General features: G+C 34.9%; 3 protein-coding genes and 1 non-coding gene across 4 annotated transcripts; 3 read left to right on the forward strand and 1 right to left on the reverse strand.

The window, feature by feature from the left end:
- Nucleotides 1–2,477: 2,477 nt before the first annotated feature.
- LOC100809806 (squamosa promoter-binding-like protein 1) lies at nt 2,478–10,501 on the forward strand. Its single transcript, NM_001365145.1, is given in 12 exon segments — nt 2,478–2,779; nt 2,889–3,780; nt 4,142–4,323; nt 5,991–6,577; nt 7,071–7,145; nt 7,237–7,344; nt 7,438–7,555; nt 7,936–8,077; nt 8,244–8,388; nt 8,700–8,743; nt 8,746–9,334; nt 9,744–10,501. Coding segments are annotated over 11 exon segments (3,048 nt in total). The 5' UTR covers nt 2,478–2,779; nt 2,889–3,166; the 3' UTR covers nt 10,188–10,501.
- Nucleotides 10,502–11,371: 870 nt separating this feature from the next.
- On the reverse strand, nt 11,372–11,444 carry TRNAF-GAA (transfer RNA phenylalanine (anticodon GAA)). Its single transcript has one exon. It is a non-coding gene; the product is annotated as a tRNA-Phe (tRNA).
- An 89-nt stretch (nt 11,445–11,533) lies between these two features.
- On the forward strand, nt 11,534–12,568 carry LOC100527345 (UBQ superfamily protein). The gene is made up of 5 exons (NM_001251599.3): nt 11,534–11,627; nt 11,733–11,788; nt 11,922–11,974; nt 12,105–12,223; nt 12,305–12,568. The coding sequence occupies exons 1-5, from the start codon at nt 11,588–11,590 to the stop codon at nt 12,403–12,405; spliced, it is 369 nt and encodes a 122-aa protein (NP_001238528.1). The 5' UTR covers nt 11,534–11,587; the 3' UTR covers nt 12,406–12,568.
- Nucleotides 12,569–14,479: 1,911 nt separating this feature from the next.
- On the forward strand, nt 14,480–16,003 carry LOC100813563 (peroxidase 5). The gene is made up of 2 exons (XM_003535808.4): nt 14,480–14,861; nt 14,975–16,003. Exons 1-2 carry the CDS (start codon nt 14,643–14,645, stop codon nt 15,728–15,730), a joined length of 975 nt encoding a protein of 324 aa, XP_003535856.1. The 5' UTR covers nt 14,480–14,642; the 3' UTR covers nt 15,731–16,003.
- The last annotated feature ends 448 nt before the right edge of the window (nt 16,004–16,451 follow it).

Raw genomic sequence — 16,451 nt, forward strand, 5'->3', positions numbered from 1 at the left:
GAGGTGAGTTCAGAATTATACAAAAATAAGGATTATAATATGATTTTAATTCCTATATATAATTTAACACTTTTTTTTTATCTGTATGTTTTTTTTATATAATCTTAGTTGTTAATTTTTACAGACCTTTTTTTAGTCTTTTTTATTTTTGAATGGCTAGAGACCAAAAGAATTCCTCGTGTTTTGTAAATATATGATTTTAGTCTCTCAAATTTTAATTGGATTAATTGGATCTTTAAATATGACAAATTATGCGATTTTAGTTCTCTGATACCACAATTGTGTGTGTTTTGTCCCCAATCGTACAATTTGATAAATCAAAATCGCACAATTATAATATTTGAGAAATCTAATTAACACAATTAAAATCAAAGAAATTAAAGTCACACATATTTAATTTTCAAGAGATTTAATTAACACAAATAAAATTTAAAGGCTTAAAATCACACAATTATAATTCGTAAGTAACTAAAAAGTGCAATTAACCATGAAAAGGTGTCCATTTTAATAATTAAATGAGTGGTTGATGTAAATCCAATTTCATACTTATTGTGTTTTAACATTTATAAATATTAATCATTGTTTTAAAATCAGAATACTTTTAGTAATTTTCTCATATTTATTAAGTTACATGATTATTTTATGAATTAAATACTTTTTATTCTTGTTTCTAATTTCGAGTATAGTGTTATTTAAATTCTATTTATTTCTAATATCTTAAATGCCATTCTCTCTTAAATAGTAAATACCATGGAATTTTATTTTAAATATCATTTCTCTATTTAGTTTTAGATATTGACGTATGCTATCAAATGTCTTCACTTTTTAGATAAATTAAAAATTTAAATTATTATAATCTTACCAACCATAGTTTGAATTTGATTTTTAAATTTTAAATTTAAATATATCATATCAATAAACATGTCTTCTCTTTAATTATTATTGTCAAGGGTTTATAATAACGCATATATCATACTCAATTAATTGAACTAAATTCTTTGACTAATCATTTTATATTTTATAAAGTATAATATTTATTATCAATAACAAAACATCTATTTTTGCTTGAATTTATTTTTATTTATATATTTTATCTGAATTGAAAAATATTTGAACAATTTGAAATTTGCTTACATCGTATGTAGTAAAAACTTCAACCCCTTCGATCTGTAAAATCGAACTTTGGATGGTTAAATATGACAAACGAACTTTATTATAAGAAATAATTATTATAAGCAATAAATATAAAACATTATCTTCGACACACAACTTACAAAAAGCCATTCAAAAGAATGGATGGTATTAGAAGCGACGTGGAAAACTTTCTCTTTTCCAACCTAACAGATTTGTTTATACGAAAAAGAAACAACTTTCCAATTCTACAGCATTCAAGAAAAGAAATCTAAACACGAGGAAAAAGATACCCAATACATTTGCATTTGTTAGCAAGGAAATTTTTTCATTATTAATTTAATGAAAATATTAATTGATTCCGATTAAATGAATATATATGCATGCAGGGCTGTAGGCTATCGAGTCTCCCAATGGATTAAACTCTGAGATCGATATATGAATTAATGTGAATGCATAATCTCATAGTATATTTCCTCCTTTTTCTAATGAGTTACCAACACCTCTAGTTTTTTTTTTTTTTTTTTATATATAGTTTTTAGAGTAATGGTGGTATATCGTTTTACTCATTTTCTTACAAATCATTCTACTATCTTTTTATGATAAATAAAAGCATTTAATATGTTGAAAATGTAAAATACATTTAAGACTTACCATAAAATGAGAGTAATTAAGATAATTTGTAAGATGATTTAAAATTCTGCTTCTTTTTATTTCTTTTTTCTAGTCACATTATATAATTAATTACATTAATTACTTATCTCTCTATCTTCCGTTTAACCCTTCCATAAATGTTTTAAGAATCATTTTACTTAATGATATACTTTGCTCTTCAGACTGTAAGTATTTCCTTACGTAGAGAAATGTGTTCACCTCAGGAAACTCATGTGTATGGAATGACAGAAATGTTATACAGGTTAACACTGTCATGTAAAGTAACTTAATTTAGAGCAGGTTTTTATAATAATACTACTACTTACCTTTTTCTATTTATCGCTTATAATATTATTTGTGGTAGCAAAGAAAAATAAGACTAGTATGTAGTAGCGACGTTGACGGTAGGAAGGTGGAGTCAAAACTCAAGAGCAAAGGAAAATTAAGTGGAACACATGTGAAATAATGACATAGTAATTAAGAGTTAGAGGACATAAGATAACGCTAATAATAATGAGACTGAGAGGGGGTAAAAGTAAAAGTAAAAGTAAAAGAGAGTGTGGTTTTGCGGTCACACGTGGTTGGCATGTGGTGATGATAACTGTTGCAGGGAAGTGGAAGAATGTGACGTTTACTTAACGAAACGAAACGCGGAGAGATGAAGGGCGTGCGTGGATCTGGTGCAGGCAGCTACAGCGTTAGGAAAGCAAAGAAGGCATCTTTTCCTCCATAACGTAAAAAGTGTGCAACTGGCCCCACCACTAGGGCTCTACTGTTCCCAATCCCCACCACCATTTTACCAATTATTATTTTCCATCCTCAATGGGAAAATAAAAAACAAATCAAATTCACATTCACATCGCCATCATCATCAACAACAACAACAACACCGTTTCCGTCCACAGAACATGTTCGCCATTTTGCGTGGCGCACTTACCGACATCCACTCGCCGCCGATCTTCTTTGCTTCTCACTCCAAACCACTCACGTGCCGGTACGCCTTTTTTCTTCGCTTCATCATCAATTTCTTCTTGAATTTTACTTTCTAACCTTCTTTAATGTTTCTCTTTTCTTCCTGCCGTTTTTTTTTTTTTTTTTTATAGATAATTTATGTTGAACAAGGAAAGAAGGAAGAGGTTGTTGTGTCTGTCGTGGTACTTGAGCTGAGGTAGGTTTTTTGTGTTACTGTGGTTGACTTGGGAGATTGTAAGTGTTGGTGGCGGCTATGCTGATTGGACTGAATTGGAATCATGGTTGCGTGGGTTTGCTATTTTTGGGGCTGTTGGGGGGTGAAGTAAGGTTAAATGATTGTGAGTGATTCCGTTTTGTTGATTTCGTACTGGTAACTGGAATTTTAGCTGTGTAGTTTGTGTTTGTGACCATGGAAGCTAGATTTGGAGCTGAGGCTTATCATTTTTGCGGTGTGGGTGCTTCCTCGGATTTGAGGGGTGTGGGGAAGAGGTCCTCAGAGTGGGATTTGAATGATTGGAGATGGGATGGTGATCTGTTCATCGCTAGCCGGCTGAATCCGGTGGTGCCGGCGGACGGTGTTGGAGTGGGACGGCAGTTTTTCCCCACCGGGTCCGGGACTGGGATCCTGGTGGCCGGAGGTCCATCCAACAGTTCTTCCACCTCTGAGGAAGTAGATCCAAGGGATCCCAAGGGGAACAAGGAAGGGGACAAGAAAAGGAGAGTTATTGTGCTGGAGGATGATGGTTTGAATGAGGAAGGGGGTACTCTTAGTTTAAAGCTTGGTGGCCATGCTTCTGCAGTGGTGGATAGGGAAGTTGCAAGCTGGGACGGTACGAATGGGAAGAAAAGTAGAGTGTCGGGAAGTACTTCAAATCGAGCTGTTTGTCAGGTGGAGGACTGCAGTGCTGATCTGAGCAAAGCTAAGGATTATCACAGGCGACATAAAGTTTGTGAGATGCACTCCAAGGCCAGTAGGGCGCTTGTGGGAAATGCAATGCAGAGATTCTGTCAACAATGCAGTAGGTAATTTCCCCTTTCAGCTTTTTCTGTAGTTGATCAGTTCGAATTTGTTTCATATATTTACTATGTGTATTAAGGGAATAAATGGCACTACCTCTGCTCCTATTTTTATAAGAAACAAGTTATATAGTGTAAAATACACTACATCTTGTTTCTTATAAATAGGACCAGAGGTAGTATTAATTATGATATCAAGATGCAGCAAATCACTGAAAATTGTAAATGATATCTGAATACAGCTGATTATCGTTGTAAATTTCTTTTAGAAGTCCTTCAAGCTATCAATTGTTTTTTATTATTTTCATGCAAATATTTAAAGTTTAAAATCACTCAATTCAATAACTTTGTCTTTCTCAACCAACAGGTTTCACCTGCTTCAAGAGTTTGATGAAGGAAAGAGAAGCTGCCGAAGACGTTTGGCAGGGCATAATAAACGAAGAAGGAAAACAAATCATGAAGCTGTTCCTAATGGAAGTTCATTAAATGATGATCAGACAAGTAGCTATCTGTTGATAAGTTTATTGAAGATACTTTCAAATATGCATTGTGAGTATTTCTTTAAATCATTATCTTTGTAACTAGCGCCAAGAGGAGTTGATTTCATGTAATGTGCTTGATTATTTTGTATGGCATTGATTGATTCTTGTCTTACTAGTTTGAAATGATGAACAGTCTGGTATAATTTAAACTATTCCTTCCTATACATTACTGCCATGTCAATAGCTGCTGGAAGGTAGTTTGATAAGTTGCGCAAATATGGTTTTATAAAACCTGTATTTGGTCATGCAAGACATGTTAAATATAGGATTAATCTGAATTTTCAATCCAAATTAGTTGCAAGTTGTAACTGGGCCCAGTGCATATCTTCAGTAGAGACATGCATGGAGGAAATTATCTCCTTCCTCAAGTTTCTATTCCACTTCATGTTGAAGAATTTGGTTTGGGTTGTGGTTGAGAATAGCGCCATGGCGGAGCAGGAGCCTCCGTAATGGCGCAGTTCAGTGTCGTGGCTGCAATGGCCTAAATAGAAGCCTGACTTAAATGATTGATATATAAGATATGTTTAGTTTTTAAGAGGAAGATCGTCTAGCTGGTTAGAGGAGAGCAAGGAAAATGATTTGAGGTTGGTTTTTATGTGCTAGTCAACTTTACCTAGCTAGCCCTCGTCACAAGGTTAATTTCAACTAATAAGAATTTGTAGGTATGTTGAAAGACAAAATATTTCTTCAATTGTGGCAATGAGATGCACTGTCTTATTAAACTCTCATAAAATCCTTATTTCCTAAGACTGGGCCTTTTCAATGAGTTTCAAATTCGAGTACTGATGCATTGGAAAGTTGCTCTTGCTACTTGTGAGTAATATTTACTTGTGCAATTAGCAGGTGAAATCAATTTTTAGTGCTTTAATTGCTGGCCGAGTATAATTACCTTTCTGTTCTCTCAACTTTGCCAAGGAGAAATTAATAAAAAATCTAAATTAGCTCTCTGACCTGGTGACTATTTGCTATTTGATGTTTTTCTGAATTGGTGTTTTTTTCTTATCACTAGGCACTTAGCTTTTAGGCCTTGCAAATAGCCTGATTAATATTATGCACTATGTTTCCATAATACAGTGGAAATTCCTAGTGGTCCTGAGTTGTTTTATCTAATAATTTGTGACCGTTTGATGTTGTGAGTACATATGATAATCTGATGCCCGTGAGCTTGTCAATTAATTAACTGCAAGATATATGAGGAACTTTGATGGAATGAGTAATTAAATGAGCTTTATAAATCCATTTTATTGTTGAAGTTTTCTAAAACTGACATGAGTTATGCCCATCTTTGTTAAGGTGGCCTGAAGAGACCAATGATTGGCCTCTCTAAAGGAAAGATTCAAGGCTCTCTAATAATTTTTGTTCTCCTTCATTGGAGAATAAGCATTTTTCTGCAATTGGTATGCAATAAATTTTTGGGGGATGGTAAAAATATTTTGCTTATGCAAAAGAGTCAATCATGTGTGGTGTTATGATGATGATCTCATTAGACTAATTATTTGAAGCACTTATTTATTGCAGCATATGGTTAGACTGGCATTTGGAATCTTTCAGTTTTATGACATCTAATTGTGTTTGCTTAATATGACTATTCTCGTCTATTTCTCTGATTTGTATTTCAGCTGCGATTGAGGTTTTTTAAGGGATGGATGATGACTTTTTTTTAATGAATTATAGCTGACAGGTCAGATCAGACTACAGATCAGGATCTACTAACTCATATTCTGAGGAGTCTTGCTAGTCAGAATGGTGAGCAAGGGAGCAAGAACATAGCTAACCTTTTGCGAGAACCAGAGAATTTGTTGAGAGAAGATGGTTCATCAAGGAAGTCAGAAATGATGTCTACTTTATTCTCCAATGGTTCTCAAGGCTCTCCAACTGATACAAGACAACATGAAACTGTATCTATTGCTAAAATGCAGCAACAAGTGATGCATGCACATGATGCTAGGGCTGCTGATCAGCAAATCACATCTTCTATAAAGCCCAGCATGTCAAACAGTCCTCCAGCCTACTCAGAAGCCAGAGACAGTACCGCTGGACAGATCAAGATGAATAATTTTGATTTGAATGACATATATATTGACTCAGATGATGGTATGGAAGATTTAGAAAGATTGCCTGTCTCTACAAATCTTGTGACTAGCTCTCTTGATTACCCATGGGCACAACAAGATTCCCATCAGTCAAGTCCACCTCAAACAAGTGGAAATTCTGATTCTGCATCTGCCCAGTCTCCTTCTAGTTTCAGTGGAGAAGCTCAGGTATTTTTGTCTTGCTGCATTATTTTGAATTGGGTATTCTACATTCTTCTCGTGCTGTCATTTCAAATAAACAATTCATCCCAATGATTATGTGATTTTCAATAGAAAGGATGTTTTGCAGAAATTACCACAATACATAATTCAGTTGTATGTTAAGGAATTAAAGGTAGTGTATGGTCTTGGTTCTTAGATTTTTGGTTCTGTCTTGTGCCAGTTTGGTGGTATGGCTATAAGAAGTGAAAACATATGAAATTTCTTGACTCTTGTATTTAGCTATTTGCTCCTTCCTGTGTTTTATTAAACTGTCTTATCATTCCCCCCTCCTGGCCCAAAACAAAATCTCTAGTGGGAAAACACAAAAAAATTAAATTAATATATATTGATGATTATTTCCCTTTTTCTTACCTACGTTGTTGAACAATGCCTTTTTACATTTAATTTAGTATTGAGATTGTTGTCATTTAACGGTTAATTTTTTGTTTCCATCATTCAGAGTCGCACAGATCGAATTGTTTTTAAGCTCTTCGGTAAAGAGCCAAATGATTTTCCTCTTGTACTTAGAGCACAGGTACTTTAAGCTTTCTAAAGCAACTGAGCATAACTGCAATTCATTTCTTTCGTTTGTAATTTAATAACACTTTGTGGGTTTCAATTGCTAGATTCTTGACTGGTTATCTCACAGTCCTACTGATATGGAGAGCTACATACGGCCTGGTTGTATTGTTTTGACCATTTATCTGCGTCAGGCTGAGGCTTTGTGGGAGGAAGTAAGCCTTTTCCTTCTAAAACTATTTACATGTGGATATTTCTTTTAATATGGGACACCCTTGACCTTACACGCTTTCCCCCCTTTTTTGCAGCTTTGCTATGATCTGACTTCCAGTTTGAATAGGCTGTTGGATGTCTCAGATGATACTTTTTGGAGAAACGGATGGGTTCACATCAGGGTGCAGCATCAGATGGCCTTCATTTTTAATGGTCTCTTGCCATGTCTTTGTTGTCTTTGTCATTGTTGTTGTTAGGGGTCAAGATAACAGGAGTCAGAAATTTATTTCAGTAATCAATTAAGTTCATTATATGTTTAAAAGTTTAAAGTCCTTGCCATGAGGAGTCATCTATGTTAAAGACTTGTATCTACATCTAACTTTTGTCTTAGCCACATATATTACTTTAGGTGGTGGACTGCATTGAGCATTAATGTTATTTTATTGGGCTTTTAATGCTGTCTACAATCTACATTATTGTAATGTTACTGTGGTTTATGTATGAAATAACTATATCTGTATATCATTCAGGAATAACAATTTTTTTTATATGACATAATGACTAGTTATCTTACTGCAATTTTCATGCTGCAGGTCAAGTTGTCATAGATACCTCCTTACCTTTCAGAAGTAATAATTATAGCAAGATTTTGACTGTTAGTCCAATTGCTGCACCAGCATCAAAGAGAGCTCAATTTTCTGTTAAGGGTGTCAACCTGATACGCCCTGCCACTAGGTAATCTCTATTGCTTTGTGACTTGTCAATCCTTTGCATGGTTTGTAGTTAAAATACCTACTTAGAAAGTTACCTGGACCTACTCTCTGAGTTCCAGGATGTTGTTTGAATATATCTATACTTTTGTTGAACTGGCATGGTATATGACCATTAAACCTTCCCTCAGGTTAATGTGTGCTTTAGAAGGGAAATATCTGGTCTGTGAAGATGCTCATATGTCAATGGATCAAAGCTCCAAAGAGCCTGATGAACTTCAGTGTGTCCAGTTTTCATGCTCTGTCCCTGTGATGAATGGAAGAGGATTTATTGAGGTGCTTTTTCTTCTCTCTCCCAAATTATCTACCGAAAAAAGTAGGGATGGACAGGCTATTTTTTCCATGAGGAGGATAAGCAAATTCATATGTTACCCTGTTTTTACTTTTATGACACACTTTCACACACGCCGGTTACTGTTGAGTGTTAGTGATGTCCTAACTCATAAGTTGTGATATCTGATTCTTATTGACGGTAGCATGCATCCATACAAGTGTTGCCATATGTTTAACTGAAGATAAGCAATACTGCACTAATTCTATGTGGCTAAGCTTTATTTTTTCTACTTTCTTTTTTGTTAATTTTCTAGATTGAGGACCAGGGTTTGAGTAGCAGCTTTTTTCCTTTCATTGTTGGGAGGAGGATGTTTGCTCAGAAATCTGTACACTTGAGCCTCTTCTAGAATTAAGTGAAACTGATCCAGATATTGAAGGGACTGGAAAAATTAAAGCCAAAAATCAAGCCATGGATTTTATTCATGAAATGGGTTGGCTTCTTCACAGAAGCCAGTTGAAATTAAGGATGGTTCAATTGAACTCTAGTGAGGATCTCTTTCCATTGAAACGGTTCAAGTGGCTTATTGAGTTTTCCATGGATCATGATTGGTGTGCAGCAGTGAGAAAACTGTTGAACCTACTGCTTGATGGAACTGTAAATACAGGAGATCATCCTTCCTTGTATCTCGCGCTTTCAGAGATGGGTCTCCTTCACAAAGCTGTAAGGAGAAACAGCAAGCAGTTAGTGGAGTGTCTTTTGAGATATGTTCCTGAGAATATTTCTGATAAACTAGGACCTGAAGACAAGGCACTGGTTGATGGCGAGAATCAGACCTTCTTGTTTAGACCTGATGTTGTTGGTCCTGCTGGTTTGACACCACTCCATATAGCAGCCGGGAAAGATGGTTCTGAGGATGTACTTGATGCTTTGACTAATGATCCTTGCATGGTAAAATTTCTGTTACTTTAAATTATATCGCTCTGAGAATAGACTTCTTTTACTACAGAGATTTTCTTCCCAGTTTTATTTGGATCTTCATCACTGGATTTAATTCTTGCACATTTTGTTTCCGAATCGTGCATTTAGCTGTTACAGTATTTGAACTTTTGTCACCATTGCATACTTCCTTTTTAAAATTTGTTTGGGTAACATTAATCTGTGCTGTTCTAGACTAACAATCCATATAGCTGGTTGACCTTCCAAACTACACTTGCCGCCAGTATTGTGTGACTTTGAATGAGCTGAAACCTGGATAGAAAGTGATGATTTATTTTTTTATTTTATGGCTTGTTGGAAATCTGGAGCTTCATGTGTTCAGGTTAGTGCTACATTAGTAACATGAAGTTTTTTAATACAGGTGGGAATTGAAGCATGGAAAAATGCTCGTGACAGCACAGGCTCGACACCTGAGGATTATGCCCGTTTACGTGGCCATTATGCTTACATTCACTTAGTGCAGAAAAAAATTAATAAGAGACAAGGAGCAGCTCATGTGGTGGTTGAGATTCCAAGCAATACGACGGAGAGCAATACAAACGAGAAGCAAAATGAGTTATCCACTACCTTTGAGATTGGAAAGGCTGAAGTAATACGTGGCCAAGGGCACTGTAAGCTTTGTGACAAGAGAATTTCTTGCAGAACTGCAGTAGGCAGGTCTTTGGTATACAGACCTGCAATGCTCTCAATGGTGGCAATAGCCGCTGTCTGTGTCTGTGTGGCCCTTCTGTTTAAAAGCTCCCCCGAAGTTATATGTATGTTCCGACCCTTCAGGTGGGAGAATTTGGACTTTGGAACAAGCTAAGGTTCATTAACTTGCAACTCAATAAAACTTGATAGGCAATGTAAGGATGCGTTCATAGACTGAATGACCGAGATTTCCTCTAGGGACTGGTTCTTTGTATTAGCTAAACTGTGCAATATTATTTACGTATTTGTTATCCTTAATGGCCATCCTTGTACAATGTATGTAGATGCAACTCTACTTAAAACTTTATTTGGCAGGATATTATATTTTAGTGTAATACTTGTGTGAAATCTTACATTCTTGTTTGACTCTTGATTAAATGACGAGTTCGTTTATATGGTAATTCAATTGAAATATCGAATGTCAAGGTCATTTCAAAATTCATCTCTTTCTTTTTTAATTTCCCTTCTTTTTTTCTTTCTTTTCAATTTCATTGTCATCAAATGAAGTGTTACGTTTGGATAAAAAGAAAAAAATTCAAAGAATAATTAAAGTTTTTAAAAATTGAAAAATGATATCAGTCACAACTTGCGTGGTAGACGATGACTCCTTGCATACGACACAGTTCTGGTCCAGATTTTGATATATTGGTGGCTCTGGCTGAGATCGATCGTTTACCATATGAATTATGAGACAAATTCAATCGAAACAAGCTTCTGTCATAAATATGATTGTGATGAGATAATTGGTAAGCATTATTCTAATTGGCTAAGACTACTTGGTGTTATTTATTTATTTATTAATGCATTTTTTTTTTTTACTTTTCTATTAGAACTTTATTCACGAGTTAAATTAATATTGTGTGGACTTACATTGCGTGGACAGTGGACTAACTTGATATATATACTCTTTATTTAATATCAAATTTCAAGAGTAACATGGATGCATCAAAAAAATTTCAAGAGTAATATTTTATATTATACATTATAATTGTACAATTCTTTCATAGAATTGTACTATTTTTATCATTAAAGATTTCACCCTCAATGTTAAGTCATTTGTATAAATATACAATTTTATTTTATTTATGATTTTAATTTTCTTTTTAACATTAAAGTATTTATTAAACATTGAATTAAAAACAAACTTTTATTTAAAAAGAAATTTGGTGAATAATAATTAAAAGCTATAAACACACTAATACGCAAATTCAAATTAGTTGGTACATTTTAGGGTGATTGGTATAGTAAAACGGGCTTATTCCTCTCAATATGTGCTTCGATAATAAGTCTAACTAAAAATGCGGTGAGCGTGGATCGAACACGCGACCTTCAGATCTTCAGTCTGACGCTCTCCCAACTGAGCTATCCCCGCCAATTAATTTTACTATATTTTACATAATAATTATATTATATATAAAATATTAAATCTGAGGTGTTTTTAGTCCTTAGTTGAGAAGTGTTTAGAATTATTGGAAGAAAGGCTCCATCTTTCTCTGGTTCTGTTGTTGCCTAAGAATGGGAGGAAATTCCAGTTTCAGGGATGAATATACCTTCGGTATGTTCTCCCAACTCCTCTTATCACCTATTTTTTTTTTTATTACTACCATTATTAAGGGTTTACTTTCTTATCTGAGACTTGATTGATTTGGTGTGTGCGCAGAACAAAGGCTTGGAGAATCGCGGGATATTGTGGCCAAATACCCCGATCGAGTCCCCGTAATCATCTTCTCCTTAATTAATCAAATATTTAATCTCGGTTTATGTAGAAGCACACGGTGACGATGAACATGCTTTCCCTAACCCTAATTTTGTCATTATATGATCGATTCTTCTTGTTTTTCTTCTGCAGGTGATTGTGGAAAGATATGCGAAATGCGATCTGCCTGAGTTGGAGAAGAAAAAGTAAGATCATCCTTCATGATTGAAGTCATGATAATAAGAGATAAATTGAATTTGCATTTTATAAATGTATAAGCTATAGCAGCTATATAAATTGAAGTCATGGTTACAGTTTTTAATGTTTGTGATATAGATACCTTGTTCCTCGAGACTTGTCTGTTGGGCATTTCATTCATATTTTGAGTTCCAGACTGAGTCTGCCCCCTGGAAAAGCTCTCTTTGTATTTGTGAAGAATACTTTGCCTCAAACTGGTAAACCCAATGGTCTCTTTACAATTTTGTTTTTGTTGGTGGTAGTGTGCTTAAATGTCTTGTGTTTTGTGATTATTGCAGCTAATATGATGGACTCTGTGTATAGATCATTCAAGGATGAGGATGGATTTCTTTACATGTATTATAGCACCGAGAAAACCTTCGGTTCGTACATTATGTAAACTGTTAAACTCTGTACACTATTGTATCCAACACCTTGTGAAGTGACTACCATCATGAGACCTTGTATAAATTTGTTGTATCACCTGTATGGTTTAATATATCACTATTTGTTGTATTCTGATCATCCTTGCCAATACAATAATGCGTCATTTTTAAATGATTATATTTATACTATACCATTGAAACATTCGGGTGATCTGGGTTTAGAATTCATGATCCAAAACTCTATATGAAACTGCCCCTGCTCGGCTTACTATACCTGTACCCGTACCCTTCACCTCCCACCTGCCCTACAAATGGTGTCAAGCATTGCATTCTTGCATGTAGGTGAAAAATCTAGAGATAAAAATTATAATATCCTTGTTGAGTGTAGCAAACTTATGAGAAGTTTTCTTCATCTATTTAGACCACTATTTTGGTTTAATACAACTCTGTCGACTAAGTTCGCCTCTTTTCACTTGTGTAAGGCAAACGCAAGACAAATGTTCTTCTTTCCTTAAATTTGTGAGCCAGTTGTAATGATATTTATGTTTTTATCTTTTGTAAATGCTACCATGCCTTGAGCCTATTTTCTTTCTCGCATCATCTTGAATGATAAAAAAATCTAACCCTCCAACCCCTTTCGTCCTCTTTTGGAAACATAAAGAAACATCACCTGACGAAAATAAAAAAGGACCAAGATTTACAAACCAAGATGTAAAATGTCACCACATAGATGAGCTTTATTTTATAAGAATGCCCAGGATTCGTTTTCTACATCTCATGCTGCAATGCCAACGTAAAAGAAAAACAATAAACACGCAGGTAGGCAAATAATTGCGAGGAAGATGAGAGACATGAACCTAGTTGGCCTAATCACCTGCCACAATTGCTTAAGGTGCTAGTTAGGAAAGAAATGTAATATAGCAACGACTGTTACTCTGCTGCTCAATTTTTTATTTGCCTTTATTCGTATTGTAATCACCCCTTAATGACACCTCCAACGAGTGTTACTATATTAGTAAGAAAAGACGAGCCAAACTACTGCACATAACCAACATATGTACATGTTTGTAATTCCTTAGCGATTGTGTCCAATTATATCATCAAATATAGTGTATCCATCTTCATCAAAATCATAAATCAAGAACAATGCAACAAGTTTGGTTAAACTTGAATAGTTTACAAATAATTTAACTCATTTACATTTTTATTGTTTATTTCTAATTAATTGAGGGTATAATTTTCTTACAGTGATAGACATTAAAATTAAACTCATATACAAGAGATCTCAAAGCCAAGGATTAAAAATGAAAAAAAAAATTCTTGAAAATAATTAAGTAAACTATCAATTATCAAAAGGTTATTTCAATGATGATAATATTTGCATAATTGATTTCATAACAATATACGCAAGCATACAAGTCAAAGGGGCAATCCAACTGAATTATCAATCATTTTCTCAAGTTGAATAATTCAATTTTATCTCAACACTAATGATAAATATAAATTAAAAATGACTTTTAATTTATACCTCCAACATCCGAATGTACAGTACTCGAGTACGTATTTTGAGGTCAACTGACCGATAGAAGGCCTTAGTTTTTCTAGTTTTTTAATTTTTTCTTGTGGCATTATCTATTACATACATTAAGATTGACTTTTCTCTTGTGACAAAACGAAATGTCCTAATTAATTTTTTCTAAAAGAAATTGTCTTTGCCATTACCAGGTCCCCCATCTCTTACATTATTATCAAACTATATTAAAATGCCATATGCAGTTATTGCAGCCATCAAAGAATAGAAAAGTTCTCCCTAAGCTCAAAGTGGCTATTGCAGCAAATAATCATTATCCAAAATTCAATATCAAATACTTACGAAATAGAATGAGACATAAAGAGAGGTGGATATAGTAATAGTATGAACACAAGCATGCATGCTGAGCCAGAAGAAGAGTTCAAAGGCAGATTGCTTCAACTACCATCTAATGCTGCAGACTACAGCTAGCCATGTATACACACGTTTTGGTTTCAAAAGTAAGACCTAGTCTCACCTCCTCAATTCACAATTCTCAACCTATAAATATAATTCACCAAATCCAAGTTCTCTCAACCTCCACTTTAAACATAATTGCACATATATCAGTACTCATTCTCTTCCCTCTCCTCTCACTACTTGTCATCAAAGGCTAAAACTCACATCCACTACCGTGCACTGTTATTCATAAAAAAGATTATATTTACACAACAATATATAATGGCCAGATTTCTACACATGCTTATAATGCTCTCTAGCCTTGCTCTAATTATCTCAGTTTTGCCATTGGCCTCCGCATCTTTGAAGGTGGACTTCTATAAAACTACGTGCCCATCTGCAGAGGCAATAGTGAAAAGAGCCGTAAACAAAGCCGTTTCTCTCAACCCGGGCATCGCTGCTGGTTTGATAAGAATGCATTTTCATGATTGTTTTGTGAGGGTAAGTATTTCATCTTCATATATATATATATATCAATTCATTAGTCATGTGTAGTGCACATCCATTTCTGAAATTGATGCTTAATTAATTGCTATATTATATAATATGTGCAGGGTTGTGATGGTTCTGTGCTATTAGAATCCACCCAAGGCAACCCATCAGAGAGAGAGCACCCTGCCAACAACCCAAGTTTACGTGGCTTTGAAGTTATCGATGAAGCCAAGGCTGAAATAGAGGCAGAGTGTCCTCACACTGTGTCCTGTGCAGACATTCTTGCCTTTGCTGCTCGAGACAGCTCCAACAAAGTTGGAGGCATAAACTATGTAGTGCCAGCTGGACGCAGAGATGGTCGTGTCTCTAACAGAGACGAAGCTTCACAACTTCCTCGTCCAACATTCAACACACAACAACTCATTAGTAACTTTGAACAAAAAGGGTTGTCTGCAGATGAAATGGTAACACTCTCTGGAGCACATTCTATTGGTGTCTCACATTGTTCCTCCTTCTCCGACCGCTTGTACTCTTTCAATGCCACGTTTCCTCAAGACCCTTCTATGGACACTAAATTTGCCACGTCGTTGAAAAGCAAGTGTCCACCAAGGAGTGATAACACGGTGGAGCTTGATGCTTCCTCGCCTAACCGTTTGGACAACAACTACTACACGATGCTCAATAACCATCGTGGTTTGTTGACCTCAGATCAGACTTTGTTGACCAGCCCCTCAACGAGGCCAATGGTGCTAACCAATGCTAAACATGGTTCGACATGGGCACGCAAGTTTGCTAAGGCAATGGTGCATATGGGTTCCATTGAAGTGCTAACTGGCTCACAAGGAGAGATCAGAACGCGTTGCAGCGTCGTTAATTAACTCTGCACATGCTTCAGTTCCTTCTCCAAGAAACTCATCAACTATTTTTTAATTACATTGTTCATACGTGCAAATATGTATTTTTCTTTCTTATCATTCTTTTGTTGAGCATAAAATGTGATCGCTTCATTCTTTGATTTGTTTTCCTTTGGGATGTAATCATTCTTTTAATTAGCTCACCTTTGTATTCTTGTCTTCTTGGCCAATTCAATTCAATTGTATATTTGTCACGACACAACCAGTCAAATAAAACGTGGTACTCTGTTTGAGTTATGTTGTATTCTTTAGAAGTTGTCTCCTTACAGATTTGGTTTTTGGTTGCTGATTGATGATCGATGATTTACTCAGTTGACTTCTTCAATTGTTCTTCAATTGTCTTGAAAAAAAGAAAAGAAAAATGTGTCTATCCAAAATGATTCGAATTATTAAAATAAATTGTTAACTTTAAAGGTTCGTTAAGTAAAACAAGACAAGATCTCACATATTATAAGTTGTTGGCTTTCATTTGTTTCTATAGATTGGGGTGGAGCTATGTTCTATCCCCATCCTTATTCATAAGTTAATTATAAAAATAATAATATTTTCAAAAAATTAACCAATCTAGACATAGCACTTTAGTGTTACTTTGATTCCACTTTTTTGTTCTTGTTTTTTCTATAAAAAAGTTTAATCAAAATCCTCCATGCTATCAGTTCATGTTATTGAGATTTGGGACTATACT

The sequence above is a fragment of the Glycine max genome, chromosome 10, assembly GCF_000004515.6.
Source record: "Glycine max cultivar Williams 82 chromosome 10, Glycine_max_v4.0, whole genome shotgun sequence".
NCBI classification, from domain to species: domain Eukaryota; kingdom Viridiplantae; phylum Streptophyta; class Magnoliopsida; order Fabales; family Fabaceae; genus Glycine; species Glycine max.